Source organism: Oryctolagus cuniculus, chromosome 9 (genome assembly GCF_051225735.1).
Source record: "Oryctolagus cuniculus isolate XC-2025 breed Fujian yellow rabbit chromosome 9, ASM5122573v1, whole genome shotgun sequence".
Lineage (NCBI taxonomy): Eukaryota > Metazoa > Chordata > Mammalia > Lagomorpha > Leporidae > Oryctolagus > Oryctolagus cuniculus.
The window spans coordinates 5,936,077-5,953,747 of NC_142875.1; the positions used below are offsets into that span (position 1 = coordinate 5,936,077).

A 17,671-nucleotide genomic window follows, 5' to 3' on the forward strand; every position below is an offset into this window, starting at 1 on the left:
CTTTTCTAGCTCAGTCCTTAGGCTGAGAGAGTCAGCAAATGAGCAGATAACAGTTTGTGTATCCTCTCATTAAAAAGTTGGTAACAAAAGTGTATTTCCTGTTTCAGATTTAGTCTCCAGTTCTTTTAAAGTAATGAATTAGGCTGTTCATATAAGCTAGTGCATGTATTTAGATAACAACAGAGAAAAAACTAAATTTACACTTTTTATCATTTAAAATCTGGTTACCGTTTCCTTCAATGTAACATGAAAATGAATTTAAAATCGCTTGACAATACATATAATCAGGCTCTGTGGTTTGATAGACTTAACTACTTTTAATTCCTACTTTTTTTTTGTTTAAAGATTTATTTATTATTTGAAAGGCAGTGTTCTAGAGAGGCAGAGAGAAAGAGAGATCCTACATCTACTGTTTCCTTCCCCAAATGGCCAGTGCTGGCCGATGCGAAACCAGGAGCTCAGGAGCTTATTATGTGTCTTCCATGTGGGTACAGGGGCCCAAGCACTTGGGCCATGTTCTGCTTTCCCAGGCCATAGCAGAGAGCTACATTGGAAGTGGAGCAGCCAAGTCTTGAACTAGCACAGGTGGCAGCTTTACCTGCTACGCCACAGTGCTGTCCCTTAAATTCCTACTTTTTAAAAATCATTTTTCTACTTTGTTTGCTAGTCGGCAGCAGGAAATAGAAGAAAAACTCATCGAGGAAGAAACGGCACGAAGAGTGGAAGAATTGGTGGCAAAAAGAGTAGAGGAAGAATTGGAGAAAAGGAAGGATGAAATTGAGCGAGAAGTTCTCCGAAGGGTGGAGGAAGCCAAGCGCATCATGGAAAAGCAGTTGCTCGAAGAACTCGAGCGACAGAGACAAGCTGAGCTTGCAGCACAAAAAGCTAGAGAGGTAACGCTCGGTCGTTTGGAAAGTAGAGACAGTCCATGGCAAAACTTTCAGTGTTGGGTTGTGTCTCCTGCTCAGTTCAGAAAGAGATGGAATACAGACTATCTAATTCCTTTCTCATCTAAACTTACATTGCTGCAAAGTTAATTTTTTAGCCTATTCAGAACTGCTGACTGATACATAAAAGTTTACTTTTTCATTAAACTTACTCAAGGATACTTTTTGATTTAATGGAACTGACTTACTATTTGAGAAGTGTTTGAAACTTTTGCCATGGCTGCAGGACTATATTCTTTTTTGGGAGGGTTGGGGAAGACCGGGAGCGGTAAAGGGAAAAGGTTAAAATTCCACCTATGGTTGTATATTCTTTTCTGTTAACACTCTGTTACCTAGACTGTGAGAGGCTTTTTGCCTTCAGTCAGATTAAAAAGAGCAGGGCCTAACATTGAGTGACAGTACCTGCTTTTGATAAATAGGTTTTCTCACCCTTCTTTTTTTTCCTCCTTTTATTCTTTACTCCTTCCCCAAATCCTGCTTCAACACAATGGACTAATTCTAGCATTCTGATCATAAGGCCCTCCATTTCCTAATGTGTTTCAAGGAATCTTTTTAGGAAAAATGTCCAGATTATTCATCCACTTTTTTAGTATCTACTAACAACTCCTTTTTTTCTCTAGAGAGTTATGAAGGAACAGGTTGTCCTTGTCTGGAGTCAAGCTAAACACATGATTTGTTTTATCAGCAGCTGGAGCAGAAGTTGAAAATGTCTTTCTGTGAGACAGTAATTTGCTACTGAAGCTTTATGGCTTGTTTGCACTGATTACTCCAGGATCCTAAAACTTGGTCAAAGTCACTGAAACACTCAAGGCAAATTATTGTACAGCCCTGAGTGTCTGTCAATATAGTTTGCATAATGAATATGGATCCCTCTGGTGTGTGATACAGAAAATTCTGTAGTTCTGTTTTCTTGAACTGAAATATTTGACTCAAAATATGACTCATTGTCGTTTTTCGTCGGTGTTATTGTGGACAAGTTGACATCATATTAAATCTTTCCAGTAAGCTTAGCTTTTAAAACGCATTTTCCCTTGTCCTGTTAACTAGATATACATGTCTATTGTGGATTTCATAGACTATGAAATTGAATGTATAAAATTTTTATTTATATGCATGCTTTTAAAAATTAAGATATTTTTGGAGTAATGGTGCTGTCTTGTAGCGAGTTATTAATCATAGTAAGATTTTTTTCTCTTCATTTCCTTTTTGTTTCATATTAACAATTTTTTTTTACACGGACACAACCCTTTGACAATCTTTCCAAATATTAAAATCATTTGAATATGTATGCTGTGATCTGAACACTGCCCAATCCATCAAGCAATCTTCATATAGTTTGCATTATAAAATCATTAAATTCTCCAAGAGAAAATAAATTACAGAATTTTATTTCCTGACCATGCATCCCCTGGATTCCTGAATTTCAGTTCAGACTGTAGATGACAATATAAGCTGCCTTTAGAAATTGTCAACATCTGAATGTTAAGTCCATTTTCCCCATGGAAGAAGCCCTTAGTTCCATGAAGTATGGATTACCATTTGTATTTTTCACTAACAGTAAATGTATTTTTCTTATTAATTGTTTGCCTTAGGAATGATGAATTACATTTTTTGTTCCTTCTTACCATAAACATCTGCATTCCTCAGCTCAGCCTTCCTTGTATGTTGTTTCTTTATAAATGGTTGAGCTGCTGATGCAGGTATTGCCAAGCTAACAGTACAAATCATTTTAAAGAGGAAGCTGGCGCGTATGGCAGCCGAGGAGCACACTCTGCAGGACACTGGACAAGACAGTAAATATTCAACTTTTAATGCTGATTAAAGGAGTATAGGTAAAGAATACGTAGGTATACATAATTGGTGAGACAAATATTCACTTTATTTATATTTTATATATTATTTTTTTAATTTGGTAAATACTATCCAGTTTTGTAGTTGTCCTTGTTGATTTGTGTGATATTAAAGTATTAGTAATAATTGCCAGGAAACTATCCTTAGGGAGGGTTTAGTCGGTTGCTGTTTGGACTGGGAGGGATGATTTAAATTTAGTGCTAGAAACCAATTTTAGTGGCTGCACAGTTTATCATTGTCAGACAGAAGGTAGCTATAAAGCTGCCCCGTAAGTCAGATCAAAAAAGTTCAGAGGAAGATTAGTAAATATTTATCAGTACAAATAAACATTTCATTTTTCTAACATCTTAACGTGTCCTCCCCTTTAGGAGGAAGAACGTGCAAAACGTGAGGAGCTAGAGCGAATACTGGAAGAGAATAACCGAAAAATTGCAGAAGCACAAGCCAAACTGGTAAGCATAAAGGAGTACTTATCCTGCACCCCCAGCCCCATTTTTTCTTCTCCTAACCTCTTTCATATTTTTCCTAAGTCTTTTAAAAAGTAATAACCAGATCTGGCAGAGAATTAAACCAAGTATTACTCAGCATTTCATTTTGAAGTGGCTGCCCTGTTACTTAATCAGTAGCCAGCATATATAGTAGATTGTTTCCTGTGCCTGGTTTACGAAATAACTTCAGTAATTGAATGCTAAAGATATATGTAAAAGTAGATTCAGAGCAGTTTTAAAACTAATAAACCAAAATGCAAACATTGAGGGGAATTTTTTTCTTTAATAGAGAACTATCATTTACATTTTTCATTTAATTTTGTGTTGTTTTTAAAGCACATACTATTTATTTATTTATTTATTTGAAGGGCAGAGAAGGAGAGAGAGGTAGAGCCAAAGGAATATTCCACTTGCAGATTCACTCCCCAAATAGCTGCAACAGCCGAGTCTGGGTCAGACCAAAGCCAGGACCTGGAAACTCCATCCTGGTCTCACATGAGTAGCAGGGACCCAAGCATGTGGGCCTCTTCTGCTGCCCTCCCACAGACATCAGCAGGAAACTGGGTCAGAAGCAGAGCAGCCAGGACACAAACCGGAATTCTAATATAAGATATGGGATACCAGCATCACAAGTGGCTGTGTAACCAGCTGCGCACAACCCTAGCCTCCATACTAGCATATTTACGGTAGAATACATTTTTGGTGTCCTAAGCTTTTTTTGATTTAAGAGTGAATATATTTTGATAGTCTGAGGAAGAAAAAAGCTAGACTTAAAGGACATGAATATACATAAGTGAATATACATAATACACGAATATATTCAATACATGAATATACATAATCCAAAACATAAGAGGGTAGTTGGGTATTTTGAAACTCTTATTAGGGTGATATACAGGAAGACTGCTTCAAAGTGAGAATACAGATCAGAGATAGAAGGGAATTTATTTATGATGGCAGAGGCGGGTACTTGTTATTCAGTGCCCAGGGATGGAGACATAACCCAGGAGTGATTTGTGGTGTTAGAGAAATATCTGGAAAAGCGCTGAGGATAATACTACCAAAGAAATACACTTGCTGCTAATGTCCTCATGTTAACTGGGGAACAAAAGCAAGTTACAAGCTTTGGTGATGTAAAAATGCAATTCTATTGCTTGCTTATAAATGCACAGAAGGTGCCAGAGAGTCTGATTAGTCGACATTAGATCCCATTGTGAGACTGTGGACTGCTATCTTATAGTAGATAAGAATGTGAAAGATTAAGGCAGTTGTTTCCAGAATATGATGTTTTAAAATAAGAGTATATGTCCCAAATAAGAGACAGTACTGGAAACTTAATGAGCATGACACAATGAATTCTTCATAAATAATCATGTCCTGGCTTTTGTGAAGGCCATAGTAGAATCTGCATTAAAAGGCCTTATTCCTGATTTCTCAGTGAAAGACCTTAAAACTGCTTAGTAGAAAAAAGCGATGTGAGTGAAATGGATGAATCATTTTAAGGTATCGTTCCTTGCTTCTGAATAATGTATGCAATAATGCCTTTTTAGTGGTTGCATGTGAAGAGAGAATCTCATTGCAGGTCATAGGAAGTTATAGAGAGAGAAAGTGTGAATTTTAATTTGAGTTTTGAAGGTTGAGCTTTGAAGGGTGAAAATAGTCTTTTGTGGGGCATGGCCATTGCAGAAGAGAATAAAAACATGATTGGCAGATGAAATTAGAATTCCTCTGAGGACATGATAAAGAGATGGGATAGCTGTGGTGGTTTTGTTTTGTGTACTTCCTGGAAACTTCTCAGCTCTTCTGACCTTGAGATAGCTAGGAACAATGTGCTACCGCATCTCTTGAACAGCCTTGTTTGTTTATGCTAATGAACCATAAAAATATAACTTCCTTGGGTTACTTTCTGGGAAAAGATAAGTTTCCCCTAGAGGAGTACTTCTCAAATAGTAAGAAAATGGCCCATTTTTGCTTTTTAGTCCTAAATTATCTCAAACCTCTGTTTTTGCAAAATACAATATGATGGGATACTGGAAAAATGAGATCACATATCTATTAAAGCTTTTAAGACACGTGTTCTTGGTTTCTGCTTGTTCATTTGAGTTTTTGCAGACTGTCACTGGTCTGTGGTCATGCTTCAAAGTAGCATGTTCAAGAACACACACATTTAAATTTGATACACTAGGGTGTGACACTATTGTGATGGTGAGTTGTTGATACACTGTAGTGATGATATCTGGGGGAACAGGAGTTGCATTTTAAGAAAGTTGAGTGAGAATTTGGACATATTTAAAGCATTTGCTTGCCTGTGTTCAGTATAATTGGGTGCATAAGAAATTATTTTTCATGTTGGAGAAAAAATTTTAAAGTTGGTTCTATTAGGAAGGTACAGTAGGATCCTTTGCATATAGGAAGAGAATATTGTAGACCACATGGAACTCTCCTAGGTGTATCAATAGTGGTAATTTATTTGTTGAGCCAGTAGTTGCTTTGTGACATCATAAATATGCTATAAATGTGTTCAATTTATTATAAAAGGAAACATTCTAGTGACTAGATAATAATGGAAGAGAATGGCCAAACTATTCACTAAAATCTATATATTTGTTTCTTAATAATTGTTGGTATAACAACTCAACTCCCAAGTTAATAATAACACAGAAAATTTGCTGAGTGGTATGGATAGTATGAGATAATTGACATAATTGCCCTGGGTACCCTGGGAAATCTTCCTAAGAGATACCCCTTAAAGTGGGCCTTGATAGGAAATTTTAAATAGGAAATAAACAGGAATGTGGTGGAATTAAGCATGGCACAGAAAGACCTTTTGGAAAATAGAACAAAGGAAAGAGTATCTAAGCTCTTGATAGTGGGAAAATGATAGTAATTGTACTAGGAAGTGGTGAAAATAATAATAAACCATTGGGTATAGTAAGAAATTTGTGAGGAATATTGTGAGGTATGATTTTGAAAGTTTGAAGCAAGGTTGAAAAAGAAAGTGCTGTGAAACTGGTAGATTCTTAAAACATTATAACTATTAAAAATAACACAATGATCTCTGAAAAATGGTTAAAGACCAACTCCCTAATTTTAAGTTTTTCAAGTTTATTTTATTTGCGAGACAGACCCCATCTGCTGGTTAACTTCCACAATGCCTGCCATGGCTGGGGCAGGGCCAAGCCAAAGCTGGGAACAATCCAGATGTCTCACAGAGGTGGCAGGGATGCAGCTGCCTGAGCTGTCACTCCAGTCTCCCAGCGTGCACAGCAGCAGTGAGCTGGAATTCAGGACAGAGCCAGGACTGAACCCAGGCACTCCAAAATGGGATGCAGTCATCCTGGCAGGTGTCTTAACCATGATACCAAGCACCCAATTCAGAGGTTGAACTGAGTTATGACTGTAAAAAATGTTAGTTTGGCTGCATGTTTTCACTAAAATAAGAAAATCAGCTCTGGTCCATAAGTTTTTGCTCATTTCGGTTTCAAATTGTGTTATCAAGTTACTTGGTTTGTCCATAAGGATACAGAAAGTTATGAATCAGTAACAAACATACTTGATTTGTAAAATCAAATAAAAACAAACCCAGATGTAGCTAGACTTGGCTTTCCGGCAGATTGGTTCCCAGTTCTTGAGTTCATATCATATCACGTGCGATAATCTTTGAATATTTGAACGATGATTGTTAATAAATAGAGAAGTTTAAATTATGTGCCTGGAAAAATCCCAGATGTTATTCTGAAGTGTAAATGAATCTTATAATTTGGCAAGGGAAGCAGACTAAATAAAAGGTGATAGATGTTGCTGTGAAGTAAAACGTTCTTGCAGGAGGTTGAGTCAGTAGGAAGAATTACTCTCAAACTGTCTCCTGGAGAAGATGATATAAAACACAAAAGAATAGGATCTGGTTCATTAATCTCCATGTAAACTAAGAGTCATGAAAACAGTTTTTAATAAGTTATAAATAAGCAACATGCTAGTCAGAGGAAGGACAATTTTGGTGGTGAGGGTTCTTTGGGGTTTTAAAATACATATAAATTATACATTTTAGATGTATGTATTTCTCTAATATTTACATAGTTGTGTCCTTCCCCCTTGCCTAGCTTGCTAGTTTGAGAAGAAAATAAATACCATATTTTAAAGTTGGTTATATACAAAAGTGTTTCAAAAATGTAAGCAGAATTTTTTTTTTTTAAAGATTTATTTATTTATTTGAAAGAGTTACACAGAGAGAGAGATGGAGAAGCAGAGAGAGAGAGAGAGAGGTCTTCCATCCGCTGGTTCATTTCCCAATTGGCCGCAACGGCCGGAGCTGCACCAATCCGAAGCCAGGAGCCAGGAGCTTCTTCCAGGTCTCTCACAAGTCCTTGGGCCATCTTCTACTGCTTTCCCAGGCCATAGCAGAGAGCTGGATCAGAAGAGGAGCAGCCGGGTCTCGAACCAGCGCTCATATGGGATGCCTGCGCTTCAGGCCAGGGCATTAACCTGCTATGCCATAGCGCTGGCCCCGCAGAATTTGTTTTTAATACATCTACATGGTAGGCTGAAAAACGGCCCCTCCTCCAAAGCTCTATGTGTTGTAATTCCTAAAATCTGAATGCTAGCTTAAATAGCCAGAAGGGGGGAGGAGGCTGCAGATGTGATTAAGGATCTTGAAATGCTAAGTTTATTCAGGGTTATCTGGTGATCTTAAATGCCATCATGTGTATCCTGTTAAGAGAGAACTAGAGGGAGATTCACCACATAGCACAGATAGGAGAAACTGAAATAAACACAGCAGGTTGGAAGATTCAAGTGATGTAATCAGAAAACAAGGAGCGCTTGAAGCCTCTAGAAGCTGGAAGAGGCAAGTTGCTGTCCTCTTGTAAAAGGTCTCCAAAGAGAGTATGGCTCTGCTAACACCTAGATTCGGCCTGGTGATGCTAATTTCAGGCTCTGACTTCAGAATGTCTGTTTTGAGATATAAGTATGGGAGTGGTTGTTAACATTATAGAAAACCTAGCTCACTTGTGTGTTACAGTTACACTGTATGGAAGGCAAAACTTAGAAATAGTATACTTTCATATTTAGCCAAAGAGGACTATACAGCTATAGAGCAATTGGAGATAGTGAAGAATAAACTAAAAATAAAAGGAATCAACTCTTGATGTTTTGGGGGGAAATTTCAGTTGATTCGGATTATAAAATGTTCATGATTGGAAAAGAGTGCAAGTGACTCCTAGATTGAGGCATCTCAGCAGAATCCAGGAGTTGATGAGATGATTGAGGTGGGGGAACCTGTGAGGGGTGTCATCTGAATGGTGTGACATGGGGGAGACTGGATGGTTTGAATGCCTGGCCCCTCTAAAAACCCAGGTGTAAACTTTATTTGCACTGTGATGGTGGTGTGAGGTTTGACCTTTAAGGGCTCTGTCCTCATGAATGGATGAATGTCAGTTATACAAGAGTTTCATCTGCTCTTGCTCCCGCCTCTCACACACTGTTGTCCTGTAATCAGGCCTTCTGAGGATGCTAACCCCCCTAATGTTGCACTTCCCAGCCTCCAGAACTGTGGGAAGTAACTTTGTCTTTTCCTTATAGTTTACCTAGTCTGTGCTCTGTTACAGCATCAGGAAATGGACAGAGACCCACAAGATTGCAGAAACAATACCAGATAGGACTGAAAGGGATAGAAAGGGGACATGATGAAGAAAGGCTGTCAGACTGCTATAGAATCCACACACACAAACACATGGGGTGATATGAAGACAAAAAGAATTTTAAGGATATTGGCCTTAAGGATAAGAGTGATGTGTTCATAGGCCAAAAAGCCCTGGTGCCCACCAGAAGCAGGAAGAAGCAAGGAACATATTTTTCCCACCTAAAGAGCATGTTCATATCAACACCTTAGTTTTGTTCAGTGGATAGTGATTTGGGACTTCACCCCCTTATGGTAGAGTATATAAGTCGAAACAGCAGAGTTCTTAACATGGCTCAGAGTATTGCATGTACTTATTTTAAGAAGTGGAAATAGATGACACTAAGTGTCAATGTCATATATTTTAATTTGATTGAAGTGATGGGTAAGTCAGTTAAAGATTTTTAGTCAGTGTGAGAAGCTTGTTCCTGATTAACGGAAAAGAAAAGGATGTAGAGCGGGCAGTAGTACACATTTTTTTAATGGTTGCTGATGATACCGCATAAGGATAGATTTGGCATATTGTATACTTCAAGGAGGTAACCCTATTACAATAAAGGGGATCCTTGTGTTTTACCTTTTTGTGCTCTTTTTTAACCTTGTACATGAAGACTTTTTACTAATACATTGTAACCTTTAAGGGTCAGAACTAATTGGATCAAGTTTTTAAAAAAGTTATTTACTTGTAAGGCAGAGAGAGAGAGGGAGATAGACTGAGATCTTCCATCATCTGGTTCACCTCCCAAATGGCCACACGGCAAGGACGGGGCCCAGCCAAAGCCAGCAGTGTGAAACTCCATCTAGGTCTCTCATGCATGGCAGGGCCTAGGTGCTTGCTGCTGCTTTTGCAGGCACATTAGCAGGGAGCTGGATCCAGAAGTGATGCAGCCATGACTTAAACTGGCCCCCATTTAGGGTATCAGCGTTGCAGATGGTGGCCTTACCTGCTACCCCACAACGCCAGCCCTGGTTTTTAAAATATTTCCTTATTAGTTACTTTAAATGTAGGTTATAGTGGAGAAGATAAGTTATGGATTTAAAATTACAAGTGACCGTGGATTAGGATTTGTGTCCTGGAAGTTGCAGAAATTCACATTTCTGAGTGGTGTCATGGTTCCTAATTGTTACTTTCTATCTTTTCATTTTATAAAATTTCACAGACATACACTTCCAATAGAGAGTAGATGTTGGTATCCCTATCTGCTATAGAAATGATTGCCAAGGACACATTGATTAAATCTATAGACAACATAGGAAGGAAAATGCTGAGCAAAATAATATTTACAAAATCTGCAAAGCCTTTGGGTAGAGAAGGGGACAGAGGTAAAGCAGCTCTTCAACTGTAATGGTGCGTTACAATTTTGTGTATTCCTTCTCAGTAGTCACTCATTGGGTTAGGGAGCAGAGTCCTGGGCATAGTAGTTAGGAAGGCTAACCCTATTGTAATGGCTTAACTATTGTAGGTGTTAGCTTTCTGCTTGGTCTCCAGGATGTACATCACACAGTCCTTATGAGTGCAGGTACATAGATGAACTACCCCACTCCTCAGTGCAAATAGTCTTCTGCATAAGTGTGAAACAAAAGGGGTAGAATCCTCAGGAAGGAAAAAATTAACTACAGAGAGAGACTAGGGTTTAGAAGAACACCTGGCAAAATATAGGATCCTGCCACACTGAAAGGAGGAAGAGCAGGAAACAACTTTTTTATTGTTTTGAAATATATAAAAATGAGACACGACTTTTGATTTTAAATTTGAGGGGGACGTCAAGTCCAATTGACTAACATTTACATTTAAAAGATATAACAAAATACAAAAAAAATTGTATTAAAGGTAGCACATTTGCTCAATTTTTTCCCCAAATAATTGCATTATTTTTTTTATTTAGTAAATATAAATTTCCAAAGTACAGTTTATGGATTACATTGCCCCCCCCCCCATAATTTCCCTCCCACTCGCACCCCTCCCATCTCCCGCTCCCTCTCCCATCTCCCGCTCCCTCTCCCATTCCATTCACATCAAGATTCATTTACAATTATCTTTATATACAGAAGATCGATTCAGTATATATTAAGTAAAGATTTCATCAGTTTACACCCACACAGAAACACAAAGTGTAAAATACTGTTTCAGTACTAGTTATAGCATTACTTCACATTGGACAACACATTAAGGACAGATCCCACATGAGGAGTAAGTACACAGTGACACCTGTTGTTGACTTAACAAATTGACACTCATGTTCATGGCGTCAGTAATCTCCCTAGGCTCTAGTCATGAGTTGCCAAGGCTATGGAAGCCTTTTGATTTAGCTACCTTCGATCTTATTCCAACAGGGTCATAGTCAAAGTGGAAGTTCTCTCCTCCCTTCAGAGAAAGGTACCTCCTTTTTTGATGGCCCCGTTCTTTCCACTGGGATCTCACTCACAGAGATCTTTCATTTAGGTCTTCTTTTTTTTTATCCCCCAGAGTGTCTTGGCTTTCCATAATAATTGCATTATTAAGAACTACTAGTTGGTATTTTAGTTCTGAGGGTTAATCCTTGTCTACATTTGTAGACTTAAAACAAATGGGGGAGCATTCTAGCACACCAGTCCCATTTCAGATTGCTAGTTCAAATAAGTACTGGCTGCTCTGCTTTAGATCCAGCTCCTTGGTGATGTGCCTGGGAAAGCAGCCATGGCTGGTGGCCCAGGGACTTGGCCCCTGCCATCCACAAGGGAGACCTAGGTGGAGCACCAGGCTCCTGGCTTGTGATTTGGACTAGCACTGGCTATCACAGTCATTTGGGGCAGTGAACCAGCAGCTAGAAGATAACTTCCCATTGTCACTGTCTCCTTCTAATAAATAAGTCTTAAAAATTTTTTTTTAATTAAAGTTGATTGTTTACTGGAACTACGGTTAATTTCATTGTAATAGTATAAATTTCTATGAAGAAAAGTTGCTTTATTGTAAAAATTTTGTTTTTAGCTTTTAACCAGGTGATGTAATCATATAATTGTATTTTAGAACAATAGTGAAGTCCCTCAGTTTTCTTGCACCCACCCACTTCATCCCCATTTCCAGAAATTGTAGTTATGTTTTTAATTTTTCTAGAGTTTTGAAAATGCATATTTAAGGAGGTATGTTTAATATTGTCCCTTTTTTGCACAAAAGTGCACATTCTTCCCCCATATTTTGAGAGAAAAATATCTTTCACCTGCTGGTTCATTCCCCAAATATCCATAGGCTGAAGTCAGGAGCCAACAACTCCCATCTAGGTCTCCCACATGGGTGACAGAGGCCCAAGCACTTGGTACCATCTTCTGCTGCTTTCCAAGGCATATTAGCAAGGAGTTGGATTGGAAATGGAGCAGCCAGGGCTTGAATTGGCATCTAAGCAGTGGCTTAATCTGCCATGCCACAATGCCAGCCCTAGCATTTTGGTTTTTCTCACTTAACAGTACAACTTGGAGAATTTTTTACATTTCCTTTGTATAATTTCCTTTTTGTTTTCTTTACCAGCTGAATGGTATTTTCTTATGTACATCTTGCATTATTTAGTTAGTCCCATATTGGCAAATAATCCATTTATCCCTGTTTTTTTTTTTTTTTTTTCCCACAAACTGTGTTGCAATGAATAACTTCATGAATAGATCAGTTTTGCCTCTGTGCAGGTATACTTGTAAGATAAATTCTAGAAAATAAAATTGCTGGGTTATAAGTATGGTAAAGCTAACATTTAGATATTATCAAAGTTCTTTTATACAATGGCAATACTGTCACACTTTCGAATTTGTCAGTATAACAGAGTTATATATTATTATGTCTGATTTTAATTAGATCTCTCTTTAAGGTTGAGGTTATGAGGTTATATCTTTTTTTTTTTTTTTTTTAAAGATTTTTAAAGGTTCTAGTACGCTTTCCCAGAGCTGAGTGAGAGCCCTGGGGAACACTGAGTCTTGGTATTGATTCTGCTGGCAAAGGTTCCCATGTCTGCACACAAGCAAACAATCTTTACTGTGCCTTGATTCACTTGCATGCACCAGACACTCCAGAGTGTTAGTACGAATGAAGTATCTGAAGAGAATCAGAGGCATCTAGATAACTCTTGGTGATGCCACTAGAAGTATAAGGGAGAGAGACTATTTGAGATGGTTTCCAAAGTACAGATAGGATTCAGTAGGAGGAGAATGGAACGAGCAAAGGAGAAGTGATGGAGATAGAAAAGAAAGCGTAATTTAATAAGCAGTAGGAACACAAGTGGAGCCAGAGCAGAGCGAAGTATAAAGTCTTACAGAAGCATGCTAATGTAGGAATTTAAGTTGTATTCTGTTGACAGTGAATCATTGGATATTTGAAGGCAAGCGAGCCGTGATCAGGAAAGTCAGGTCCAGCAGTATGATGTAAAAATTGCAGGACACTGGAAGCAGGGATGCTATTTTAATTGTGCCTGAGATATGTGGCTCTGCACTGGTGTGATGATAGAAATGGGCTTCAGATGAGAGAGAATGTAAAAGAATTAAACTTTGTGATTGGTTATGATGGGACAGAAGAAGAGAAGGCAAAGTATAGAGTTTGGCTGGCAGTGCAGGAGGTGGAAAGTATTGATGTATTTTAAGGATTTGGTCAAAATGTAAGCATTAAACGTGTCACATTGTAAAGGAACCACTAGGTCTCCTAGTTGGGTATCTAGTAGTCAGCTGTAAATGTAGTGTAGAAAAAAGTTTTGAGACAAATAAGGTATACAGTTGTGCACCTTCTGAGAACTGCGTCATTAGGTGATGTTGGTTGTTGAGCAAACGTATGGGATAGCCTGTTTTTGTTTATTTTAATAATCTTCCATGAACAACTTTTTTTTTCTAAGATTTTATTTTATTTGAGAGGCAGAGAGGGAGAGAGAGAAACATCTTCCATCCACTAGTTCACTCCCCCAAAAGGCCACAGTGGCCAGAGCTGAGCTGATCCAGAGCCAGGAGCAGCTTCTGGGTGTCCCATGTGGGTGCAGGGGCCCAAGGACTTGGGGCCATCTTCCACTGCTTTCCCAGGCCATAGCAGAGAGCTAGATTGGAAGAAGAACAGCCGGGACTTGAACTGGTGCCCTTATAAGGGATGCTGGCACTGTAGGTGGCAGTATTACCTGCTGCGCCGCAGCGCCGGGCACTGGTATAGCCTGTTGTAGGTAGGCTGCAAACCTGTACACTGTGATGCTGCGCTGATAAGGCAGTTGTAACATAATGGTAGGCATTTCTGTATCTAACTACAGGAAAAGTACAGATAAGAATATGCTATAAATGATTTTTAAGTGGTATTCCTTTATAGGGCACTTAGATGCATGGACCTTGCTGTGGGTCTATGAGTAAATCAATCAGTGAATATCAAGGCCTTGGACATTACTGTATTCTACTCTTGACTTCATAAACACCGTATACTTACACTATACGAAATGTATAAAACTTTCTTCATTAATAAAATTAACACTTGCTTGCTGTAACTTTTTCACATTATAAACTTAAAAATTTTTTTTAATTTTTTATTTAGTAAATATTAATTTTCAAAGTACAGTTAATGGATTACAATGGCTTCCCTCCCCCATAATTTCCCTCCCACTCACACCCCTTCCATCTCCCGCTCCCTCTCCCATTCCATTCACATGAAGATTCATTTTCAATTATCTTTATATACAGAGGATCAATTCAGTATATATTAAGTAAAGATTTCACTCCCATGTGGGTGCAGGGGCCCAAGGACTTGGGGCCATCTTCCACTGCTTTCCCATGCCATAGCAGAGAGCTAGATTGGAAGAAGAGCAGCCGGGACTTGAACTGAAACCCACACAGAAACACAAAGTGTAAAATACTGTTTCAGTACTAGTTATAGCATTACTTCACATTGGACAACACACTAAGGACAGATCCCACATGGGAAGTAGGTGCACAGTGACTCCTGTTGTTGACTTAACAATTGACACTCTTGTTCATGGCGTCAGTAATCTCCCCAGGCTCCAGTCATGAGTTGCCAAGGCTATGGAGGAAGCCTTTTGAGTTCGCCGACTTCAATCTTAAACTTAAAAACTTTTTTGACTTATTAAGAACATTCAGCTTTAAAACACAGACATTATAGAGCTGTACAAAAAGATTTTTTTAAATCCTTATTCCATAAATTTTTTTCTAGTTTTAAAATTAGGATTTTACTCCTTAAACTTTTTTTGTTAAAAATGGAAGTAGAAACAACACAGGGTAGAATCATCAGTGTCTTTGTCTTCCACCTCCACATCGTGTCTGCCCCAGAGGTTCTCAAGTCCATCACATGCATGGGACAGTCATTTCCAGTGACCACAGTATCTCCTTCATACTTCTTGAAGGACAGTCATTTCCAGTGACCACAGTATCTCCTTCATACTTCTTGAAGGACAGTCATTTCCAATGACCACAGTATCTCCTTCATACTTCTTGAAGGACTTGCTTAGGCTGTTTTATAGTTACTTAAAATTAGAACTGCACTCAAGTGCAGTGACCAAAAAATACAGTAAAGATGAGGGTACTCCAGAAGGTTATGGGGGGGCTGGAGCTGTGGCTTGGAGGGTAAAGCCACCGCCTGCGGTGCTGGTATCCCATGTGGGTGCTGGTTTGAGTCCCAGCTGTTCCACTTCCGATCCAGCTCTCTGCTGTGGCCTGGGAAAGCAGTGGAGGATGGCCGGAGTCCTTGGGCCCCTGCACCCACGTGGGAGACCTGGAGGAGGCTCCTGGCTCCTGATAAGCGCAGCTCTGGCCATTGTGGCCAGTTGGGGAATAAACCATCGGATGGAGGACCCCTCCCTCTCCCTCCCCCTGCTCCCCGCAACTTTGACTTTCAAATAAATCTTTAAAAAATAAGGGATGGGTTATGGGGGAAAAATTGGTTTAAAAGTTGTTTATTTTTGGTGCAAAACATTTTGAAATTCATGCATATTTTTCATAATACACATTTTCTACGAACTTTCTGAAGGCCATTGTACATAAATCATAATTTATTATTACCGAGTAATATTCACTGCACATAATTTTATGTGCTATACTTTTATATGACTAACAACACAGTAATTCTGCACCACATTCACCACAGACACATAATGTGCATTGTGGCACAATTTTATGAAGGCTGTGATGTCACTTGGTGATAGGACTTTGTCCTATAATTTTATGGGACCATTGTTATATGTGTACTACATCCTTGGCCACAGTGTTCTGTAGGTGGGGCAAGGCTGTATTTCAGTTGTTGGATTTTCTACCTTGCCTATTCACTAGGTTCCCACTGCTTTTAATTCTGATCTCCATTATCTCTGACTACAGTGAAATTGCTTGGCCATCCATCTTCCACCTTTCCAGTGTACCCAACACTGCTGTCTTAACAAGCCTGTTTTTCTTCCGCACTGTAAATGTTTTTTTGAAGGTCCCCTTCACCTTCATATAAGGTGAATTTTAAACATGTTACCAGATTTCATTCCCTTTGCCATCCTCTGCTATCAAGACTATAGTCCAGTGTTGCATTTTACTTAAAAATTAACAGACAAAAAGAAGGGGCCAGTGCTGTGGTATAGCAGGTGAGGCCAACCATCATCCCATATGGGCACTTATTTGGGTCCCTGACAACTCCACTTGTGATCCAGCTCTCGCTAATGTGCCTGGGAAAGCAGCAATGGCTGGCCTGAGTCTTTAGGCTCCTGCACCTATGTGGGGACCCAGAAAAAAGCTCCTGGCTTCGGAATAGCACAGCCCTGGCCATTGCTGCCATTTGGGAGTGAATCAGTAGTTGAAAGATCTCTCTCTGCCTCTCTCCCTCTTTCTCTCTGTGTAAATGTACCTTTCAAGTAAATAAATAATTTTTTAATAAAAGAGTGATTAGGTGGAGAAGTTTACTTTTATATTAGAGAATATATGGGAAGAAAGAATTCTAAAAAGACTTATTTGAACAGAATTTGAGCATAGAGAAAGATTCCTGAATTTGTATCCATCTAGAAAAAATTTCAGTAGAAAAATGGAGATGAAGGCACTAACTTAAAATTGGGCTTTGAATATGAATAGGAATGCATTAAAAGGATGGCAGTAATCAAGATTGGAGGAAAAACAGTTTGATGATAACTGAAATTAAAAGTCTAGGGTTATGACAAGATTTATGAACCCTGGATGCTGTAATGTTTAATGTGGGCTGAGTCTTTGTTGTAGGTCTTTTGCATTGTAGGATGTCCTACCTTCTAGATAGGAGCCATCCTCAGATGTGACAGTCAGGACACACTGTCCAATGACCCCTGGGAGAGGAAGTAAAATTATACCTGGTTGGAAAATAAGAAGAGGATGTGATATCCATGGGACACTGGGAAGGGGGAAAGATTCGATAAAGCGAGAGTTCATGAGAATGGCCTGTATTAGTACAAGAGAGAAAATCCTTTGTAGCTAAATGTGGGTAGAGAGTTCGTTGCTTGAGACTGAAGAAGTTTAAGGCACTTTAGGAACTTAATCACATGTATATGAAATTCGGTAGCATTTTATAGTCACCAGTCACAAGGTTTCCTCATCTTTTCTCTCTGAAGAATTAGGTTTACAGGGTTTCTTGGTATGTCTTTCTAATTACATAGCAATTGGTAGAGGATGTACTGTGAATAAATCTATGCCTTGGTTTCTAATTGACAGTCTGTTAATCTTATACTGGAGGTATAGATAATGATAGGTAATATGTAGGAATTGTTCCCCATTTT

The 17,671-nt window shown here is 38.8% G+C and overlaps 1 protein-coding gene across 1 annotated transcript in view; it reads left to right on the forward strand.

Annotated features, from left to right (window-relative positions):
• ARGLU1 (arginine and glutamate rich 1) overlaps positions 1-17,671 on the forward strand; it is a 34,929-nt gene that overhangs the window by 13,238 nt on the left and 4,020 nt on the right. The window contains exons 2-3 of the mRNA XM_051849986.3: positions 668-893; positions 3,167-3,250. Coding sequence (XP_051705946.1) covers positions 668-893; positions 3,167-3,250 — 310 coding nt within the window. The remainder of the gene's footprint in view (positions 1-667; positions 894-3,166; positions 3,251-17,671) is intronic.